The 19533-nt window shown below is 42.3% G+C and overlaps 1 protein-coding gene across 3 annotated transcripts in view; it reads left to right on the top strand.

Annotated features, from left to right (window-relative positions):
- LOC112234289 (collagen alpha-1(XVI) chain) overlaps positions 1–19533 on the top strand; it is a 148934-nt gene that overhangs the window by 78666 nt on the left and 50735 nt on the right. For all 3 annotated transcript variants that reach the window (XM_042310028.1, XM_042310029.1, XM_042310027.1), the window contains exons 31-33: positions 13881–14003; positions 14135–14188; positions 14452–14493. In XM_042310028.1, coding sequence (XP_042165962.1) covers positions 13881–14003; positions 14135–14188; positions 14452–14493 — 219 coding nt within the window. The remainder of the gene's footprint in view (positions 1–13880; positions 14004–14134; positions 14189–14451; positions 14494–19533) is intronic.

Raw genomic sequence — 19533 nt, 5'->3', positions numbered from 1 at the left:
GGAAAAAGAAAGTACACGAGATAAATATACATTTGGGTGAATTTGTCAGCTATGCTATTCTAACCCTAGCCTTGCCCCGAACTGCCGCTCTTATTGGTCAGAATATAATGATGTAATGATGTGGGGTAGACCTCCGACTTCCGGGTTCAGGGGACCGTTCAGCTGCTCGATGACGCACTTTTCCTGCGAACCTCTCTGATCATCCTCCCGATGTCAGTGTCCTTTTGGCTTAGGAGTCTGTTCCCTTACCCTTGCTATGGAAGGGGTATTCTGAGGACAGACAGCTCTGTAGCTCAGAGCTCACAGCATAGGAATGAAACCTTTTAGATACCACGATTCGCTTGGATTGGATGCTAAGGGGGTCCGGCTTGAATTCACCCGCTTAGACACAGCTACTCATCTGTAGCTTGGGTAGAAAATGATTTCTTTGTCTTCAAACTTGTGTTGCGTTCTGGGTTTGTTTACTTTTTAGACCTTGGCTGCAGCTTGGGTCACGTAGTCTTCTCTGTAAATTCTATACTCACAGGTTTTATACCCTTGGGTCAGAAGTGGGAGTAACCGCCTTTAGGGCAATTCTCTGGGCGTACCAAGTTAATGAGGCAAGGTCTAGATTTGATTTAAATCCAATTTTAGACAACTAACTTACCATTTCATCTTTACCAAAACATTCCCTTTGATTTGGACATGTTCCACACAACGTACAATGTATAAACATCAAACATATACTAGGAAAACTCTTCATGTTGCAATGTTTAACGTCATCGTAATAACGTCATCTATTAACCTTTAATAACAAAACAAAAATTACATACATTTTCATATTCCATCTATCGTCATGACCACCATTGTGGCTGATGCAAACCATTGTTCCGAAGTCCCTTTATTTCATGTTTAACGTTCTGAGGCCGGTTCATAGTAACAGGACAAAGGAATTTGTCTGTGGTCTGTGGCTAATCAATCTTCAGGTTGTTTTTTGTCTAAATAATCAATAATATTTCAACCGGACAATAGCGTCGTCAATAGAAAGGAAAAACAACGAAAGGCGCACTCTCGGTCGCGCGCACCATACAGGTCTGGGATTTCCCACTGTTCACTCATTCAAAGTGGTCATTCTCCCTCATTTTTCAGAATAAAAGCCTGAAACAATGTTTAAAGACTGTTCACGTCTAGTGGAAGCCATAGAGAATGCAATCTGGGTCATATCCCTTTATATGGTGGATAGGCTTTCAATAATGGCACTTCCTGGATGGATTTTCCTCGGGTTTTCGCAGGCCATATCAGTTATTTTATACTCACAGACATTATATTAACATTTCTGGAAACGTTAGAGTGTTTTCTATCCAAATCTACCAATTATATGCATATCCTAGCTTCTGGGCCTGAGTAACAGGCAGTTTACTTTGGGCACGCTTTTCATCCAGGTGTGAAAATACTGCCCCCTTTCCCAAACAGGTTTTAACATTAGGACTCTGATGACCTGGTAAAATAAAACCCCTTCATTGTTGGCCCAAGCTATCATCTATTGGGTTCTCTAATAACCTCCCTCTCGGTAGACACTAAAAGATAAGGTTTATCTCCCTAGACTCAATCAATTTGAGCAGTGAACCCTCCCCTCAATTTGTGCTCTCCTCACAGTTTAGGGGCAGTGCGCCCTCTCTTTCTGTCTTTTCTGAATCATAATTAAAACATTTTATAAACTATCCAACCCAAATTTAGAATGACAGAACCAACGTGAACCACTAAGGACTATCACTCGTATTCAAAACCCTCAACTTAACACACACAGACACTGTTAGAATGTACATTTACAAACAAGGAAAATATATAAACAGTGTGTACTACTTATATTATCAATATCAACCTTTCTCATTACGGCCCCTGTTTATCCCTGTCTTAATGTCGCATGTGACATGGTAATGACAGTTAGGGGGGGGGGGTTGAGGTACACTCTGTTCCTGGTCAAATCATCCCTTCCTTTCATCAAGACACCATCTGTGATCACCTTTGCCATAACTCGAGAGAGGACAGAGCAAAACAACAGTTAAGAAATTTCTGATTCTGGAAATCCTGACCAACTATTCACCGTATGACAAACTATTACATTCCTAATTTCCTTAATACCAAAATCTCAAAGACAATTGTCCAAGAGCATAACAACACAGTGTTGAAACCATTTTCCAAACGGTCTTATACTCCCTTATCATACTGGTGTCGTGTCGTTGACTGTCATTAAATGTGAAGACTGTATATTATCAAATTAATTCTCTGTGTAATTTAATTACGCGATTAAACTAGGAAGTCGTTGCACCACGGGAACATTTTGTTTATAGAGTGTCAATTTCCCGAATATAACTCTTCAGATATTTTCATATTTTATCAAAACAGTCACTTATTAATGCATTTTATTACCTCATCAGTCTCTGAACGTCGCAAACCCTTAGATATCTGCACGAACCCTAGCCTAGATCATGAGTAAGCTTTAAACAAATTGGTTTAAATATTTATTTAATAACTAACTAATCAAATCACTGAATTACATAAACACACACACAATAGGTCATACATTGGTTACAATCATGATAGGAAAGTCCCTAGTGGGCTAAGCTGATATGACAGCTTGGTAGACAAAGGAAAGGGGTGGGGCCGTTCAAGAGCGGGAAACTCAAGGGTGGATTCACTACATACAGTTGAAGTCGGAAGTTTACATACACTTAGGTTGGAGTCATTAAAACTCATTTTCCAACCACTCCACAAATTTCTTGTTAACAAACTATAGTTTTGGCAAATCGGTTAGGACATCTACTTTGTGCATGACACAAGTAATTTTTCCAACAATAGTTTATAGGCAGATTATTTAACTTCACTGTGTCACACTTCCAGTGGGTCAGTTGACTGCATTTTAACAGCATGGAAAATTCCAGAAAATGATGTCATGGCTTTAGAAGCTTCTGATAGGCTAATTGACATCATTTGAGTTCCTATTTCGCAACAAAGACTCCTTCACTCACGCTGCCAAACATACCCTCGTAAAACTGACTATCCTACCAATTCTCGACTTCGGCGATGTCATTTACAAAATAGCCTCCAACACTCTACTCAGCAACCTGGATGCTGTCTATCACAGTGACATCCGTTTTGTCACCAAAGCCCCATATACCACCCACCACTGCGACCTGTATGCTCTAGTCGGGTCATCTATAAGTCTATGCTAGGTAAAGCACCTCCTTATCTCAGCTCACTGGTCACGATAACAACACCCACCCATAGCAGGCGCTCCAGCAGGTATTTCTCACTGGTCATCCCCAAAGCCAACACCTCCTTTGGCCGCCTTTCCTTTCGGTTCTCTGCTGCCAATGACTGGAACGAATTGCAAAAATCGCTGAAGCTGGAGACTTATATTTCCCTCACTAACTTTAAACGTCAGCTATCTGAGCAGCTAACCGATCGCTGCAGCTGTACATAACCCATATGTAAATAGCCAATCCAATCTACCTCATCCCCATATTGTTTTTATTCACTTTTCTGCTCTTTGCACACCAGTATTTCTACTTGCACATCATCATCTGCACATCTATCACGCAAGTGTTAATTAGCTAAATTGTAATTACTTCGCTACTATGGCCTATTTATTGCCTTACCTCATCACACCATTTGCACACACTGTATATAGACTTTCTTTTTTCTATTCTGTTATTGACTGTACACTTCTTTATTCCATGTGTAACTCTGTGTTGTTGTTTGTGTCGCACTGCTTTGCTTTATCTTGGTCAGGTCGCAGTTGGAAATGAGAACTTGTTCTCAACTAGCCTACCTGGTTAAATAAAGGTGAAATAAAAAAACTCAGTGCTCCTTTGCTTGACATCATGGGACAATCAAAATAAATCATCTCAGACCTCAGAAAAAAATTATAGACCTCCACAAGTCTGGTTCATCCTTGGGAGCAATTTTCAAATACTGCAACTATAAACACCATGGGACCACGCCGCCATCATACCGCTCATGAAGACGACACATTCTGTCTCCTAGAGATGAACGTACTTTGGTGCGACAAGTGCAAATCAATCTCAGAACAACAGCAAAGGACCTTGTGAAGATGCTGGAGGAAACAGGTACAAAAGTATCTATATCCACAGTGAAATGTGTCCTATATCGACATAACCTGAAAAGCCACTCAGCAAGGAAGAAGCCACTGCTCCAAAACCGCCATAAAAAAGCCAGACTACGGTTTGCAACTGCACATGGGGACAAATATCATACTTTTTGGAGAAATGTCCTCTGGTCTGATGAAACAACAATAGAACTGTTTGGCCAAAATGACCATTGTTATGTTTGGAGGAAAAAGGGGGAGGCTTGCAATTTATTTATTATTATTTTTATTTATTTTTTATTACCCACTGGGAATGTGATGAAAGAAATAAAAGTTGGAATACATCATTCTCTCTACTATTATTCTGACATTTCACATTCTTCAAATAAAGTGGTGATCCTAACAGACTTAAGACAGGGAATTCTTACTAGGATTAAATGTCAGGAATTGTGAAAAACTGAGTTTAAATATATTTGGCTAAGGTGTATGTAAACTTTTGACTTCAACTGTACATAGAAATTGATAATACTTTGAACATGAACAACCGCTCTTTCGAAAGGAAATAGCAATTTACATATTTACGAGTGTCTGTCTTTGTTGTCCCTCTCTGTGATTCCCGGTCCGTCTGCTGGATAGTCAGTCGACAGAGAGCCTCTGGTTTGATCCACGTCATAGGTTGTTAGAATGGATACTTCAGAGTACCATACGGAAATGTTCTTAGATTGAATGTGTCTACCAGACTAAAGTATTTAAACAGCTGCAGTCTGAATAATTGTTCTTTAGTTTGTAGATTTCTTTGCCATTTCAACGTGGGAATGATCTTCACGTTCTTTGGTCTTGTCCTTTGGTAGAGTTGTAGTTCTTAACCATTTCAACATGTAGCATCAGCTCCATGTTTCCAGTCTTCTTGACTATTTGAGACGTCCGGTTTACCGTCTCTTTGGCACAAAATGTTAATTTTGTCACAGTGGTTTTATACTATGTGGAAGAAGGGGGCGTTCCATGACATCAATGTAAAAGTCTGTACTCATGGGCGTGGCCACTGACTATAAATGAGAAGTGTACACAACCAGAGGCACAGTAATGTGTGTTTTCTGTCCTTCATAAGATCACCGAATCAAACACACTCAACATGACTGTCCCTTAAGTGTCCACGGACCACTCCCACATTCTCAAAAATAGAAATATTGTTTAATTATTCAACTGTTGATGTCCAAGTGTCTCTCTGTGTTCCACAGTTTACATTCTAATCTCGAACACTGCAGAGCATAGAGGCAGCATATTTTACGACCGCCATAAAACAGCCGACTTCCCACTCTCCCCCTCTACGAGAGAGAGTACGCTGTAGAGCGGACCCTCTGTAATCTGATCCTTCAGATCATTACAGGAGAGTTATGACACTGGCAACCTCACCACAGAGTTAGCGGATCAGAGAGTTAACCCTGAGTGAGAAATCCCAACAATACAGCAGACCCAATCTGGTGAGATTTGTATCGAAACAAAGACAAAAACAAGAACCAAAACAACAACAGCAATACACATATCACTAAAGGTGGGGAAAACCTCAATCCGTTTGGAGTAGCAGTCAACCATTATCAACATGTCTTTTTCCTTTTATATGCAGATTGAACAAAGCCATTAGCATATTTACCAAAGGGCCAGGGCCCCAGGGAACTGGTAATCTCCCCTTTAAACACATGACTCACATTGTGATTCTAACAAAAAAAAACTAACAAAAAAAACAACACTGCCTGTTAAAACAAAAATAAACCAATTAGAATAACAAATCAAATTATAGTTACAATGCTTGATAACTACATAAGGAAATAATTGTATCCCATAAGGTCATGGTAAAATAGACTAGAGACAGGTGTCCCTCATTGATGTTATTCTTAAATCTCACCAAATGTCTCTATAATTTCTAGTGAGGTTGATCAGGCCTCATCAGAAAGTAAAGACAAAGGTCATTCAACACCGTTAAGGATTGTATTTCCCTTTTCTTTCCCTGTACTTCAGAAACCATTTAACATTTCAAACATTTCCATCATTTTGCATGCCCAGTTTAAAACTAAATTAAATAGACCCCCACACAGTAAATCAAACACAGTATTAACACCACTAACAAATATTAATAACCTGTGAGTTGTGTATACGTGCTGATGTGTGTGGTAAACCGTAGGGCAAAAACACACAAATGGCCAGGCCTTACTTATCGGGGAACTCCCTTTACGGCCGGATCCAGATACCTTTATATTTATAAAACTGCAGATTTTCACTGTAAGGAAGGCTGTGTGTAGCTGGTGTGTAGGAGTCAGGCACAGGACAGTAGATATGAGTAAATAAACATATTTTACTTAACATATTATAAATTCAATAAATAAACAGAGCCCACAATAACAGACCTTCCTACACAGAAACAATCACAAACAAACATGGGGGAACAGAGGGTTAAATAATGAATAGGTAATTGGGGGATTGAAACCAGGTGTGTAAGACAAAGTCAAAACAAATGGAAAATTAAAAGTGGACCGGCGATGCCTAGAAGGCCGGTGACGTCGACCGCCGAACGCCGCCCGAACAAGGAGAGGGACCGACTTCGGCGGAAGTCGTGACATTCACTAACTGCTCTCCCAAGACAACAGTCTCGGAAAACATTCCAAAGAGAGATAATGACACCCGCTCCTCGAGGAGGTGTACATTTATTTATTATTCAGTATCCTACCTCTATCCTACCTATAATACCTCAGCAACCCAAGTGTTTTAATTACAAGCACAACATGATAATGATAAGTCCACTGTCCTCCCTCCAATCATTAATTGTTAGTTTTAATCCAGCTCAACATTTATGTATCCTTTATTTAGCATATAGTACCCTTAGACATGGCCACATTTATCTCGCCACCGAGTCTAACGATTTACTTCCGTACATGATTGTTCTCTCTTTTCCCCATGATTTTCCATAACCTCCGCACCTCAATGCCCTTCATGTTCATGACCAAGTCATTTTAGGGTTGGTAACTCCAATGCTGTCGCTTGACAGAATTGCTTCATTCAAAACTCTACTAACAATTACTCACAATATTAACTCCTCTCTAATTTCTCCTGACCCCTCCTCCCTTTCGTCAATTCTTTAAATCTATTTCAGAATAAGACTAAATAAAATGCCTCACGAGATTAATCCACCCCAAGCTTTTCTGAGACTGCGAGGAGTGTTTTGTTGTGCCAAAGAACGCATTTTTCCTACTCGAACACGTGTAATGTGCTTCGTGACTTTCCGAAATCAAAACCCCCAAATATGTTATCTCTTGTTTCACTGCTTGTACTTTCCTATATGATGTGGCGGTCGACGTCACCGGCCTTCTAGCCATCATTGATCCATTTTTCATTTTCCATTTGTTTTGTCTTGTCTTCCCACACACCTTTTTTCAATCCCATTCATTACCTGTTGTGTATTTAACCCTCTGTTTCCCCTCATGTCTTTGTCAGAGATAGTTTTATGTCAAGTGTTGTTTTTTGTTGTATAGGGGCGCGACGGGTCCTCGTACCCATGTTCATTTATGTATGTACGTATTTAGTGTTTGGAGCATGTTAAGTGGACTTATTTTAAAAGACTACATTTACACTCCGTTTGACTCCCCTGCGCCTGACTTCCCTGCCACCTATACACACGACTCTGACAGAATCTCTGACCAAAAATATGAAGTTAGCAGTAGAAGACACTTAGCTCATGGAGATGGAGGAACGCGTCTGGGAACAAGCGGGGGAGATTGACTGTCTGAGCGCCGCCATGGATCGCATGGTCCAGAATATGGACCGCTGGGAGAGACAGGGAGTTTCTCCAGCGCCACCACCACCACCACAACCGGGATCTCCCTTGAACGCTTTTCCTCCTCCTGAACCTAATAAGATCCATTTATCCCTACCCACGGGATACAACGGAGATACTGCCGGCTGCCAGGGATTTCTTCTGACACTGAACTTGTATCTGGCCACGGTCTCCCCAGTACCATCGGACCGTAAGAATAGTTGCGCCCTCGTCTCATGCCTCACCGGGAAAGCCCTGGAGTGGGCCAGCGCTGTGTGTAGAGAGAGTTAAATACACAACAGATAATGAATGGGATTGAAAACAGGTGTGTGGGAAGACAAGACAAAACCAATGGAAAATGAAAATGGATCAATGATGGCTAGAAGGCCGGTGACGTCGATTGCCGAGCACCGCCCGAACAAGGAGAGGCAACGACTTCGGTAGAAGTCGTGGCAGACCCCTCTCTACCAAATAGTTTACTAATGTGGTGATGTCTGGCATATGAGTTTCTTCATATTTTTACGCCAATAACAAATTCACTACATACTGTATCAACACAGAACCCTCAAATGTACCCTAATTAGCGATTTTTTAAAAATGCGGCATGATGCAAAGTTGGACTATTTTTAAACGTAATTTGTGCTCTCGCCATACATATATATTGGCAATTTAATATGGTACCTTTTAAAAGCCACTGTCTTTGATTCTCGTAAGGATTATCCAACCCCAAATCGTCTCCACTTCCATCGCCATGTAAAATTATCCAGGTATTGTTACTGGACTTATGTTTATAGACAGGTAGTAGTTGTATCACTTTCGATTCTGCTGTTACCTTACTGAATGTAACTCTTTTAAATTTAGCCTATTTCTTCATAAGGAATCGGTGATATTTTACTCCCGGTATCTATTAGACAGTTGTGTGCTACACATAGGAACCGTAATCTCTATGAACCACTATCGATCGAACCGAGGCCAAACACCGCTATGTGAAAGTTTCCTGCCTGCTGCTTTGAAAAGTGTTTGCTGCTTTTCTTTTGTCAAAAATGCAACTGCTTGCAATGCAGCATTCTCTCCTAAAGCAGTAGGCTCCATTACCAGCTTACACTCCCTTTTCCAATGACCAACAGCCCCACTCCTTAAACAGGGCTCTGATTATTTGCCCATACCTCCCTATTTCTTTGTCTTACTTGGGCCATTGAAACCACTGTTAGTGACTTTCACTGTGGCGGCATTAACTACTCGTACGGCTGCAAAGTAATCGGAAGTAGATTCTACTCTCAAAGCCTATTGCTCTATTTCATCCCAATGAAAATGTTGGTCCACAACCCCGCAATAGCAATTTTGATAACAGGTTTAAGACCTGCCATCAAAGCAGACGTAGACATTCTATCAACTTACCCAGTCTTTTTGCAGCTGAATACATCTAATTTTGTCAGTTTTATCAGTTCGTTTTTTTTGTTAATACAACGCTGACATCAAAACGCTGGTGCGTTAAGCTTTTATTTAAATTGTATGTCATTGAGCCAAGTCACAATTGTATGTCTGAATTTTTTATGAGATTGGAATTTTCCATCAGCAGGGAAACACTGACCAATTTTATCCAGTTTGCAAAAATGTTCCCATTTTCAAGTCGATTTGGTAGAATGCTTCTGCACCTCTTTCAGCTCCTCTATGGCTTTAAAAAAAAAGAAATTCCTCTAGTCCTACTTTGCAGGAAGAATCAGGTCTGCCGGTCACCATTTCATAGTTATTATTCCGATGCCTCTCCCAACGGTGTCCAGGGTGTTTAGATTCCCCCCCAACGGCTCTAATACACGCCTTCTATCAACTGTTTTCCAAGGTAGTGATACCCACTTCCCCGGAGAATAGTTATGGTATTTGTGCCTTGCAATTGGTCACAGCACCCGATACCTTGTATTAGAACCAATACTGACGCACAATACTGACGCACAATTTACTACTGGAGAATATGGTTGACCTAAAGTCTGATACCAATGTTACGCCTCAAATATCACTGTTGTTGACAACAATCAATCAATCAATCAAATGTATTCATAAAGCCCTTTTTACATCAGCAGATGTCACAAAGTGCTTATACAGAAACCCAGCCTAGAACCACAAACAGCAAGCAATGTAGGTGTAGAAGCGCGGTGGCTAGGAAAAACTCCCTAGAAAGGTGGGAACCTAGGAAGAAACCTAGACAGGTACCAGACTATGAGGGGTGGCCAGTCCTCTTCTGGCTGTGCCTGGTGGAGATTAGAAACCTAGAGAGGAACCAGGCTCTGAGGGGTGGCCAGTCCTCTTCTGGCTGTGCCTGGTGGAGATTAGAAACCTAAAGAGGAATCAGACTATGAGGGGTAGCCAGTCCTCTTCTGGCTGTGCCTGGTGGAGATTAGAAACCTAGAGAGGAACCAGGCTCTGAGGGGTGGCCAGTCCTCTTCTGGCTGTGCCTGGTGGAGATTAGAAACCTAGAGAGGAACCAGGCTCTGAGGGGTGGCCAGTCCTCTTCTGGCTGTGCCTGGTGGAGATTAGAAACCTAAAGAGGAACCAGACTATGAGGGGTGGCCAGTCCTCTTCTGGCTGTGCCGGGTAGAGATTAGAAACCTAGAGAGGAAGCATGCTCTGAGGGGTGGCCAGTCCCCTTCTGGCTGTACCAGGTGGAGATTAGAAACCTAGAGAGGAACCAGGCTCTGAGGGGTGGCCAGTCCTCTTCTGGCTGTGCCTGGTGGAGATTAGAAACCTAGAGAGGAACCAGGTTATGAGGGGTGGCCAGTCCTCTTCTGGCTGTGCCGGGTGGAGATTAGAAACCTAGAGAGGAACCAGGCTCTGAGGGGTGGCCAGTCCTCTTCTGGCTGTGCCGGGTGGAGATTTGAAACCTAGAGAGGAACCAGACTATGATGGGTGGCCAGTCCTTTTCTGGCTGTGCCGGGTGGAGATTATAGCAGATCATGGCCAAGATGTTCAAACGTTCATAGATGACCAGCAGGAGATTATAACAGAACATGGCCAAGATGTTCAAATGTTCATAGATTACCAGCAGGATCAAATAATAATAATCACAGTGGTTGTAGAGGGAGCAACAGGTCAGCACCTCAGGAGTAAATGTCAGTTGGCTTTTCATAGCCAATCATTCAGAGTTAGAGACAGCAGGTGCGTTATAGAGTCGAAATCCGCCGGTCTGGGACAAGGTAGCACGTCCGGTGAACAGGTCAGGGTTCCATAGCCGCAGGTAGAACAGTTGAAAAGAGGGGCAGCAGGTTGACCGGGGACAGCAGGTGGACTGAGGACTGGGGACAGCAAGGAGTCATTAGGCCAGGTAGTCTTAGGCATGGTCTTAGGACTCAGGTCCTCCGAGAGAAGACAGAAAAGAGAGAGAGAATTAGAGAGAGCACACTTAAATTCACACAGGACACCGGATAAGACAGGAGAAATACTCCAGATATAACAGACTGACCCTAGCCCCCCGACACATAAACTACTGCAGCATAAATACTAGAGGCTTGAGACAGGAGGGGTCGGAAGACAGGAAGATCACTTCAGTGACTCATATTACAACACATATTACCACGACTATGTCATGGTTTCCCAACCCAATAGTGCATAAACCAACCTCTCTCCTTATTGCTACTGCTAATACAAACAAATCATGTTCACACAACATTTGAATATCTTCTTGCTTCCGGACTTACCCTCTCGGGATTTACCCTCCACAGGGACTACCCTGTTTGGGACTTACCCTCTCGGGATTTACCCTCCACATGGACTACCCTGTTTGGGACTTACCCTCTCGGGATTTACCCTCCACAGGGACTACCCTGTTTGGGACTTACCCTCTGGGGATTTACCCTCCACATGGACTACCCTGTTTGGGACTTACCCTCTCGGGATTTACCCTCCACAGGGACTACCCTGTTTGGGACTTACCCTCTTGGGATTTACCCTCCACAGGGACTACCCTGTTTGGGACTTACCCTCTCGGGATTTACCCTCCACAGGGACTACCCTGTTTGGGACTTACCCTTCCGGGATTTACCCTCCACAGGAACTACCCTGTTTGGGACTTACCCTTCCGGGATTTACCCTCCACAGGAACTATGTCTAAAAAAAAAAGTTAAATATCCTTATTCATGTTACTGAGGGACAGAGGGGAATGCAGAATGGTGTTGTAGTTTATCAGTAAATAACTCTGTGTGTGTGTGTCTGTGCGGGTTGGTGAGGTGTTGTAGGTCATCAGTAACTGACTCAGTGTGTGTGTATGTGAGGGTTGGTGAGGTGTTGTAGGTCATCAGTAACTGACTCAGTGTGTGTGTCTGTGCGGGTTGGTGAGGTGTTGTAGGTCATCAGTAACTGACTCAGTGTGTGTGTATGTGAGGGTTGGTGAGGTGTTGTAGGTCATCAGTAAATGACTCAGTGTGTGTGTCTGTGAGGGTTGGTGAGGTGTTGTAGGTCATCAGTAACTGACTCAGTGTGTGTGTCTGTGAGGGTTGGTGGGGTGTTGTAGGTCATCAGTAAATGACTCAGTGTGTGTGTCTGTGAGGGTTGGTGAGGTGTTGTAGGTCATCAGTAACTGACTCAGTGTGTGTGTATGTGAGGGTTGGTGAGGTGTTGTAGGTCATCAGTAACTGACTCAGTGTGTGTGTCTGTGCGGGTTGGTGAGGTGTTGTAGGTCATCAGTAACTGACTCAGTGTGTGTGTCTGTGCGGGTTGGTGAGGTGTTGTAGGTCATCAGTAACTGACTCAGTGTGTGTGTCTGTGCGGGTTGGTGAGGTGTTGTAGGTCATCAGTAACTGACTCAGTGTGTGTGTCTGTGCGGGTTGGTGAGGTGTTGTAGGTCATCAGTAACTGACTCAGTGTGTGTGTATGTGAGGGTTGGTGAGGTGTTGTAGGTCATCAGTAACTGACTCAGTGTGTGTGTCTGTGCGGGTTGGTGAGGTGTTGTAGGTCATCAGTAACTGACTCAGTGTGTGTGTATGTGAGGGTTGGTGAGGTGTTGTAGGTCATCAGTAACTGACTCAGTGTGTGTGTATGTGAGGGTTGGTGAGGTGTTCAGGACTTACCTTTTATCTACAACCGGTCGTAATACCATGGGACTACTGAATAATCTCAGGTTTTCTAGGTCCGTATCTTATAATTGGTTCAGCCTACGACTCTCATCTCCCCAAGATGTCAGAATGATTGGTAACAGGTGTAGAAACGGTGCCTACCTTGGTTTTTGTGCTGACTGCTTCTCTACTGATTCTGACCCTCCAGTTCGACTATAAATCGCAGTGAACTGTCAGGCACTAAATGAACAGAATAAAAACTCACGGACAACTAGTAAAGCTCAAATCAAGTTTATTCACCCACTGGGTCACATAGCTGCATAAGACAAAAACATATTTACACAAGCACTGGAATTTAAACCTTCCTCTTATGCTGAGTCTCTTCCTTACACATCTGGACAGCCAATACATCTCTGTTGCTATACAGGACTTTAGTGATGCCTGTTCTCTCTCACTTCATCTGACCTGACCTTGGCCCAAACTCCTCACTTCTCCCCAAATCTCGGCTGTTCTGTTGACTTGTACCAGACCGTGGCCCTTCTCCTTTCCAAAGGATACCTGATGTCTAACAATAACATGTTCCAACATAATGTAAATGTTCTGCATTCCCCTCTCTCCCTCAGTAACATGAATAAGGATATTTTAGATTTCAAGTTTAGAACCCATCATCACTAACTTACTATGTAACAGACTAATTCACTAACTATGTAACTAACTAACTACCTCATTAACTAACTAACTAACTAACTAGTCCCGTGTAGCTCAGTTGGTAGAGCATGGTGCTTGCAACACCAGGGTTGTGGGTTTGATTCCCACAGGGGACCAGTATGAAAAACATATGCACTCACTACTGTAACTCGCTCTGGATAAGAGTGTCTGCTAAATGACAAGAATTTAGGCACTGACATTTCTCTCTCTTTCTGACTACTTTTGTATCCTTCACCAGGGAGATGCGTGTGAGAGCTGTGCGACTGTCTCTGGGGGGCAGGTCAGTGTAGGAGGGGTGCAGGGAGCCAAGGGAGAGAGGGGCGACCCCGGATCCCCAGGAGAGGGAACAGCAGGGAAACACGTGAGTCTGTCTGTCTCAATTTGACCCTGATGTATCACCTTTTTTTTGTTTAGGTGTGCCTACTATTCATATTCATGCTAAAATATAATATCTTCTCTCTCTCTCTCTCTCTCTCTCTCTCCATGTACCAGGGTAAAGCAGGGCTTCCCGGTGTTCAGGGGCCTGTTGGACCTAAAGGAAGCCAGGTAGGACATGTTGATGTATGTGTGTCTGTGAGGGTTGGTGAGGTGTTGTAGGTCATCAATAACTGACTCAGTGTGTGTGTCTGTGATGGTCAGTGAGGTGTTGTAGTTTATCAGTAACTGACTCAGTGTGTGTGTCTGTGAGGGTTGGTGAGGTGTTGTAGTTTATCAGTAACTGACTCAGTGTGTGTGTCTGTGAGGGTTGGTGAGGTGTTGTAGGTCATCAATAACTGACTCAGTGTGTGTGTCTGTGCTGCCCCCTGTAGGGTGACCCAGGAGTTGAAGGGGTGGGCTTCGTGGGACCTCAGGTAAGAACATATTCATTGAGGAGATGGGTCGCTCAATTTACTAATAACCTTAACTTGGCTGTTGTCTATTCAATTCAATTCAAGGGGTACATACAGTGTTGTAACAATGTACAAATGGTTAAAGTACACAAGGGAAAATAAATAAGCATAAATATGGGTTGTATTTACAATGGTGTTTGTTCTTCACTGGTTGCCCTTTTCTTGTGGCAACAGGTCACAAATCTTGCTGCTGTGATGGCAGACGGTGGTATTTCACCTAGTAGATATGGGAGTTTATCAAAATTGGGTTTGTTTTCGAATTCTTTGTTGATCTGTGTAATCTGAGGGAAATATGTCTCTCTAATATGGTCATACATTGGGCAGGAGGTTAGGAAGTGCAGCTCAGTTTCCACCTCATTTTGTGGGCAGTGAGCACATAGCCTGTCTTCTCTGGATAGTCAGGTCTGCCTACTGTGGCCTTTCTCAATAGCAAGGCTATGCTCACTGAGTCTGTACATAGTCAAAGATTTCCTTAAGTTTGTGTCAGTCACAGTGGTCAGGTATTCTGCCACTGTGTACTCTCTGTTTAGGGCCAAATAGCATTCTAGTTTTCTCTGTTTTTTTCTTAATTCTTTCCAATGTGTCAAGTAATTATCTTTTTGTTTTCTCGTGATTTGGTTGGGTCTAATTGTGCTGCAGTCCTGGGGCTCTGTGGGGTGTGTTTGTGTTTGTGAACAGAGCCCCAGGACCAGCTTGCTTAGGGGACTCTTCTCCAGGTTCATCTCTCTGTAGGTAATGGCTTTGTTGTGGAAGGTTTGGGAATCACTTCCTTTTAGGTGGCTGTAGAATTTAACTGCCCTTTTCTGGATTTTGACAATTGGTGGGTATCGGCCTAAATCTGCTCTGCATGCATTATTTGGTGTTCTACGTTGTACACAGAGGATATTTTGGCTATATTCACCTAGAACACTTGACAACTCATATATTGGCTATTTAGTTGGTTCAGGTAATTTTTTCTTGTTATTGTGGATGAACTTTCCCTTTAATTTCGTTTTGGCCAAATATGTCCTGATGTTTTCTGTTTTCGGTATTTTCATTTTCATACCATGAATTGTTTCTCACACTGTTCAATATAGATAGTAGAACAGACAGAGTCTTCTGCACTTGGTTTAGTAGAACAGACAGTCTTCTTCACTTGGTTTAGTAGAAGAGACAGTCTTCTTCACTTGGTTTAGTAGAACAGACAGTCTTCTTCACTTGGTTTAGTAGAACAGACAGTCTTCTTCACTTGGTTTAATAGAACAGACAGAGTCTTCTTCACTTGGTTTAGTAGAAGAGACAGTCTTCTTCACTTGGTTTAGTAGAAGAGACAGTCTTCTTCACTTGGTTTAGTAGAAGAGACAGTCTTCTTCACTTGGTTTAGTAGAAGAGACAGTCTTCTTCACTTGGTTTAGTAGAACAGACAGTCTTCTTCACTTGGTTTAGTAGAACAGACAGTCTTCTTCACTTGGTTTAGTAGAACAGACAGAGTCTTCTTCACTTGGTTTAATAGAACAGACAGTCTTCTTCACTTGGTTTAGTAGAAGAGACAGTCTTCTTCACTTGGTTTAGTAGAACAGACAGTCTTCTTCACTTGGTTTAATAGAACAGACAGTCTTCTTCACTTGGTTTAGTAGAAGAGACAGTCTTCTTCACTTGGTTTAATATAACAGACAGTCTTCTTCACTTGGTTTAATATAACAGACAGAGTCTTCTTCACTTGGTTTAATATAACAGACAGTCTTCTTCACTTGGTTTAGTAGAAGAGACAGTCTTCTTCACTTGGTTTAGTAGAACAGACAGAGTCTTCTTCACTTGGTTTAGTAGAAGAGACAGTCTTCTTCACTTGGTTTAGTAGAAGAGACAGTCTTCTTCACTTGGTTTAGTAGAACAGACAGTCTTCTTCACTTGGTTTAGTAGAAGAGACAGTCTTCTTCACTTGGTTTAGTAGAACAGACAGTCTTCTTCACTTGGTTTAATAGAACAGACAGAGTCTTCTTCACTTGGTTTAGTAGAAGAGACAGTCTTCTTCACTTGGTTTAGTAGAAGAGACAGTCTTCTTCACTTGGTTTAGTAGAACAGACAGTCTTCTTCACTTGGTTTAGTAGAAGAGACAGTCTTCTTCACTTGGTTTAGTAGAAGAGACAGTCTTCTTCACTTGGTTTAGTAGAAGAGACAGTCTTCTTCACTTGGTTTAGTAGAACAGACAGTCTTCTTCACTTGGTTTAGTAGAACAGACAGAGTCTTCTTCACTTGGTTTAGTAGAACAGACAGAGTCTTCTTCACTTGGTTTAATAGAACAGACAGTCTTCTTCACTTGGTTTAGTAGAACAGACAGTCTTCTTCACTTGGTTTAGTAGAACAGACAGTCTTCTTCACTTGGTTTAATAGAACAGACAGAGTCTTCTTCACTTGGTTTAGTAGAAGAGACAGTCTTCTTCACTTGGTTTAATAGAACAGACAGTCTTCTTCACTTGGTTTAGTAGAAGAGACAGTCTTCTTCACTTGGTTTAGTAGAACAGACAGAGTCTTCTTCACTTGGTTTAGTAGAAGAGACAGTCTTCTTCACTTGGTTTAGTAGAAGAGACAGTCTTCTTCACTTGGTTTAGTAGAACAGACAGTCTTCTTCACTTGGTTTAGTAGAAGAGACAGTCTTCTTCACTTGGTTTAATAGAACAGACAGTCTTCTTCACTTGGTTTAGTAGAAGAGACAGTCTTCTTCACTTGGTTTAGTAGAACAGACAGAGTCTTCTTCACTTGGTTTAGTAGAAGAGACAGTCTTCTTCACTTGGTTTAGTAGAAGAGACAGTCTTCTTCACTTGGTTTAGTAGAAGAGACAGAGTCTTCTTCACTTGGTTTAATAGAACAGACAGTCTTCTTCACTTGGTTTAGTAGAAGAGACAGTCTTCTTCACTTGGTTTAGTAGAAGAGACAGAGTCATATTCACGTGGTTTAGTTGAGGTATCCACTTTCCCATCTTTTTGAACGTTTGGGATCATTTGGCTGTAAATCTCCTATCCCTGTAATATACTGGTCCATTCCTTCTCCTATCCCTGTAATATACTGGTCCATTCCTTCTCCTATCCCTGTAATATACTGGTCCATTCCTTCTCCTATCCCTGTAATATACTGGTCCATTCCTTCTCCTATCCCTGTAATATACTGGTCCATTCATTCTCCTATCCCTGTAATATACTGGTCCATTCCTTCTCCTATCCCTGTAATATACTGGTCCATTCCTTCTCCTATCCCTGTAATATACTGGTCCATTCCTTCTCCTATCCCTGTAATATACTGGTCCATTCCTTCTCCTATCCCTGTAATATACTGGTCCATTCCTTCTCCTATCCCTGTAATATACTGGTCCATTCCTTCTCCTATCCCTGTAATATACTGGTCCATTCTTCTCCTATCCCTGTAATATACTGGTCCATTCCTTCTCCTATCCCTGTAATATACTGGTCCATTCCTTCTCCTATCCCTGGAATATACTGGTCCATTCCTTCTCCTATCCCTGTAATATACTGGTCCATTCCTTCTCCTATCCCTGTAATATACTGGTCCATTCCTTCTCCTATCCCTGTAATATACTGGTCCATTCCTTCTCCTATCCCTGTAATATACTGGTCCATTCCTTCTCCTATCCCTGGAATATACTGGTCCATTCCTTCTCCTATCCCTGTAATATACTGGTCCATTCCTTCTCCTATCCCTGGAATATACTGGTCCATTCCTTCTCCTATCCCTGTAATATACTGGTCCATTCCTTCTCCTATCCCTGTAATATACTGGTCCATTCCTTCTCCTATCCCTGTAATATACTGGTCCATTCCTTCTCCTATCCCTGTAATATACTGGTCCATTCCTTCTCCTATCCCTGGAATATACTGGTCCATTCCTTCTCCTATCCCTGTAATATACTGGTCCATTCCTTCTCCTATCCCTGTAATATACTGGTCCATTCCTTCTCCTATCCCTGTAATATACTGGTCCATTCCTTCTCCTATCCCTGTAATATACTAGTCCATTCCTTCTCCTATCCCTGTAATATACTGGTCCATTCCTTCTCCTATCCCTGTAATATACTAGTCCATTCCTTCTCCTATCCCTGTAATATACTGGTCCATTCCTTCTCCTATCCCTGTAATATACTGGTCCATTCCTTCTCCTATCCCTGTAATATACTGGTCCATTCCTTCTCCTATCCCTGTAATATACTGGTCCATTCCTTCTCCTATCCCTGTAATATACTGGTCCATTCCTTCTCCTATCCCTGTAATATACTGGTCCATTCCTTCTCCTATCCCTGGAATATACTGGTCCATTCCTTCTCCTATCCCTGGAATATACTGGTCCATTCCTTCTCCTATCCCTGTAATATACTGGTCCATTCCTTCTCCTATCCCTGGAATATACTGGTCCATTCCTTCTCCTATCCCTGTAATATACTGGTCCATTCCTTCTCCTATCCCTGGAATATACTGGTCCATTCCTTCTCCTATCCCTGTAATATACTGGTCCATTCCTTCTCCTATCCCTGTAATATACTGGTCCATTCCTTCTCCTATCCCTGGAATATACTGGTCCATTCCTTCTCCTATCCCTGGAATATACTGGTCCATTCCTTCTCCTATCCCTGTAATATACTGGTCCATTCCTTCTCCTATCCCTGTAATATACTGGTCCATTCCTTCTCCTATCCCTGGAATATACTGGTCCATTCCTTCTCCTATCCCTGTAATATACTGGTCCATTCCTTCTCCTATCCCTGTAATATACTGGTCCATTCCTTCTCCTATCCCTGGAATATACTGGTCCATTCCTTCTCCTATCCCTGGAATATACTGGTCCATTCCTTCTCCTATCCCTGTAATATACTGGTCCATTCCTTCTCCTATCCCTGTAATATACTGGTCCATTCCTTCTCCTATCCCTGTAATATACTGGTCCATTCCTTCTCCTATCCCTGTAATATACTGGTCCATTCCTTCTCCTATCCCTGTAATATACTGGTCCATTCCT

Source organism: Oncorhynchus tshawytscha, linkage group LG31 (genome assembly GCF_018296145.1).
Source record: "Oncorhynchus tshawytscha isolate Ot180627B linkage group LG31, Otsh_v2.0, whole genome shotgun sequence".
Taxonomy (NCBI): domain Eukaryota; kingdom Metazoa; phylum Chordata; class Actinopteri; order Salmoniformes; family Salmonidae; genus Oncorhynchus; species Oncorhynchus tshawytscha.
The sequence above is the reverse complement of the archived record's forward strand: the minus strand, read 5'-3'. Positions and strand labels throughout refer to the sequence as shown.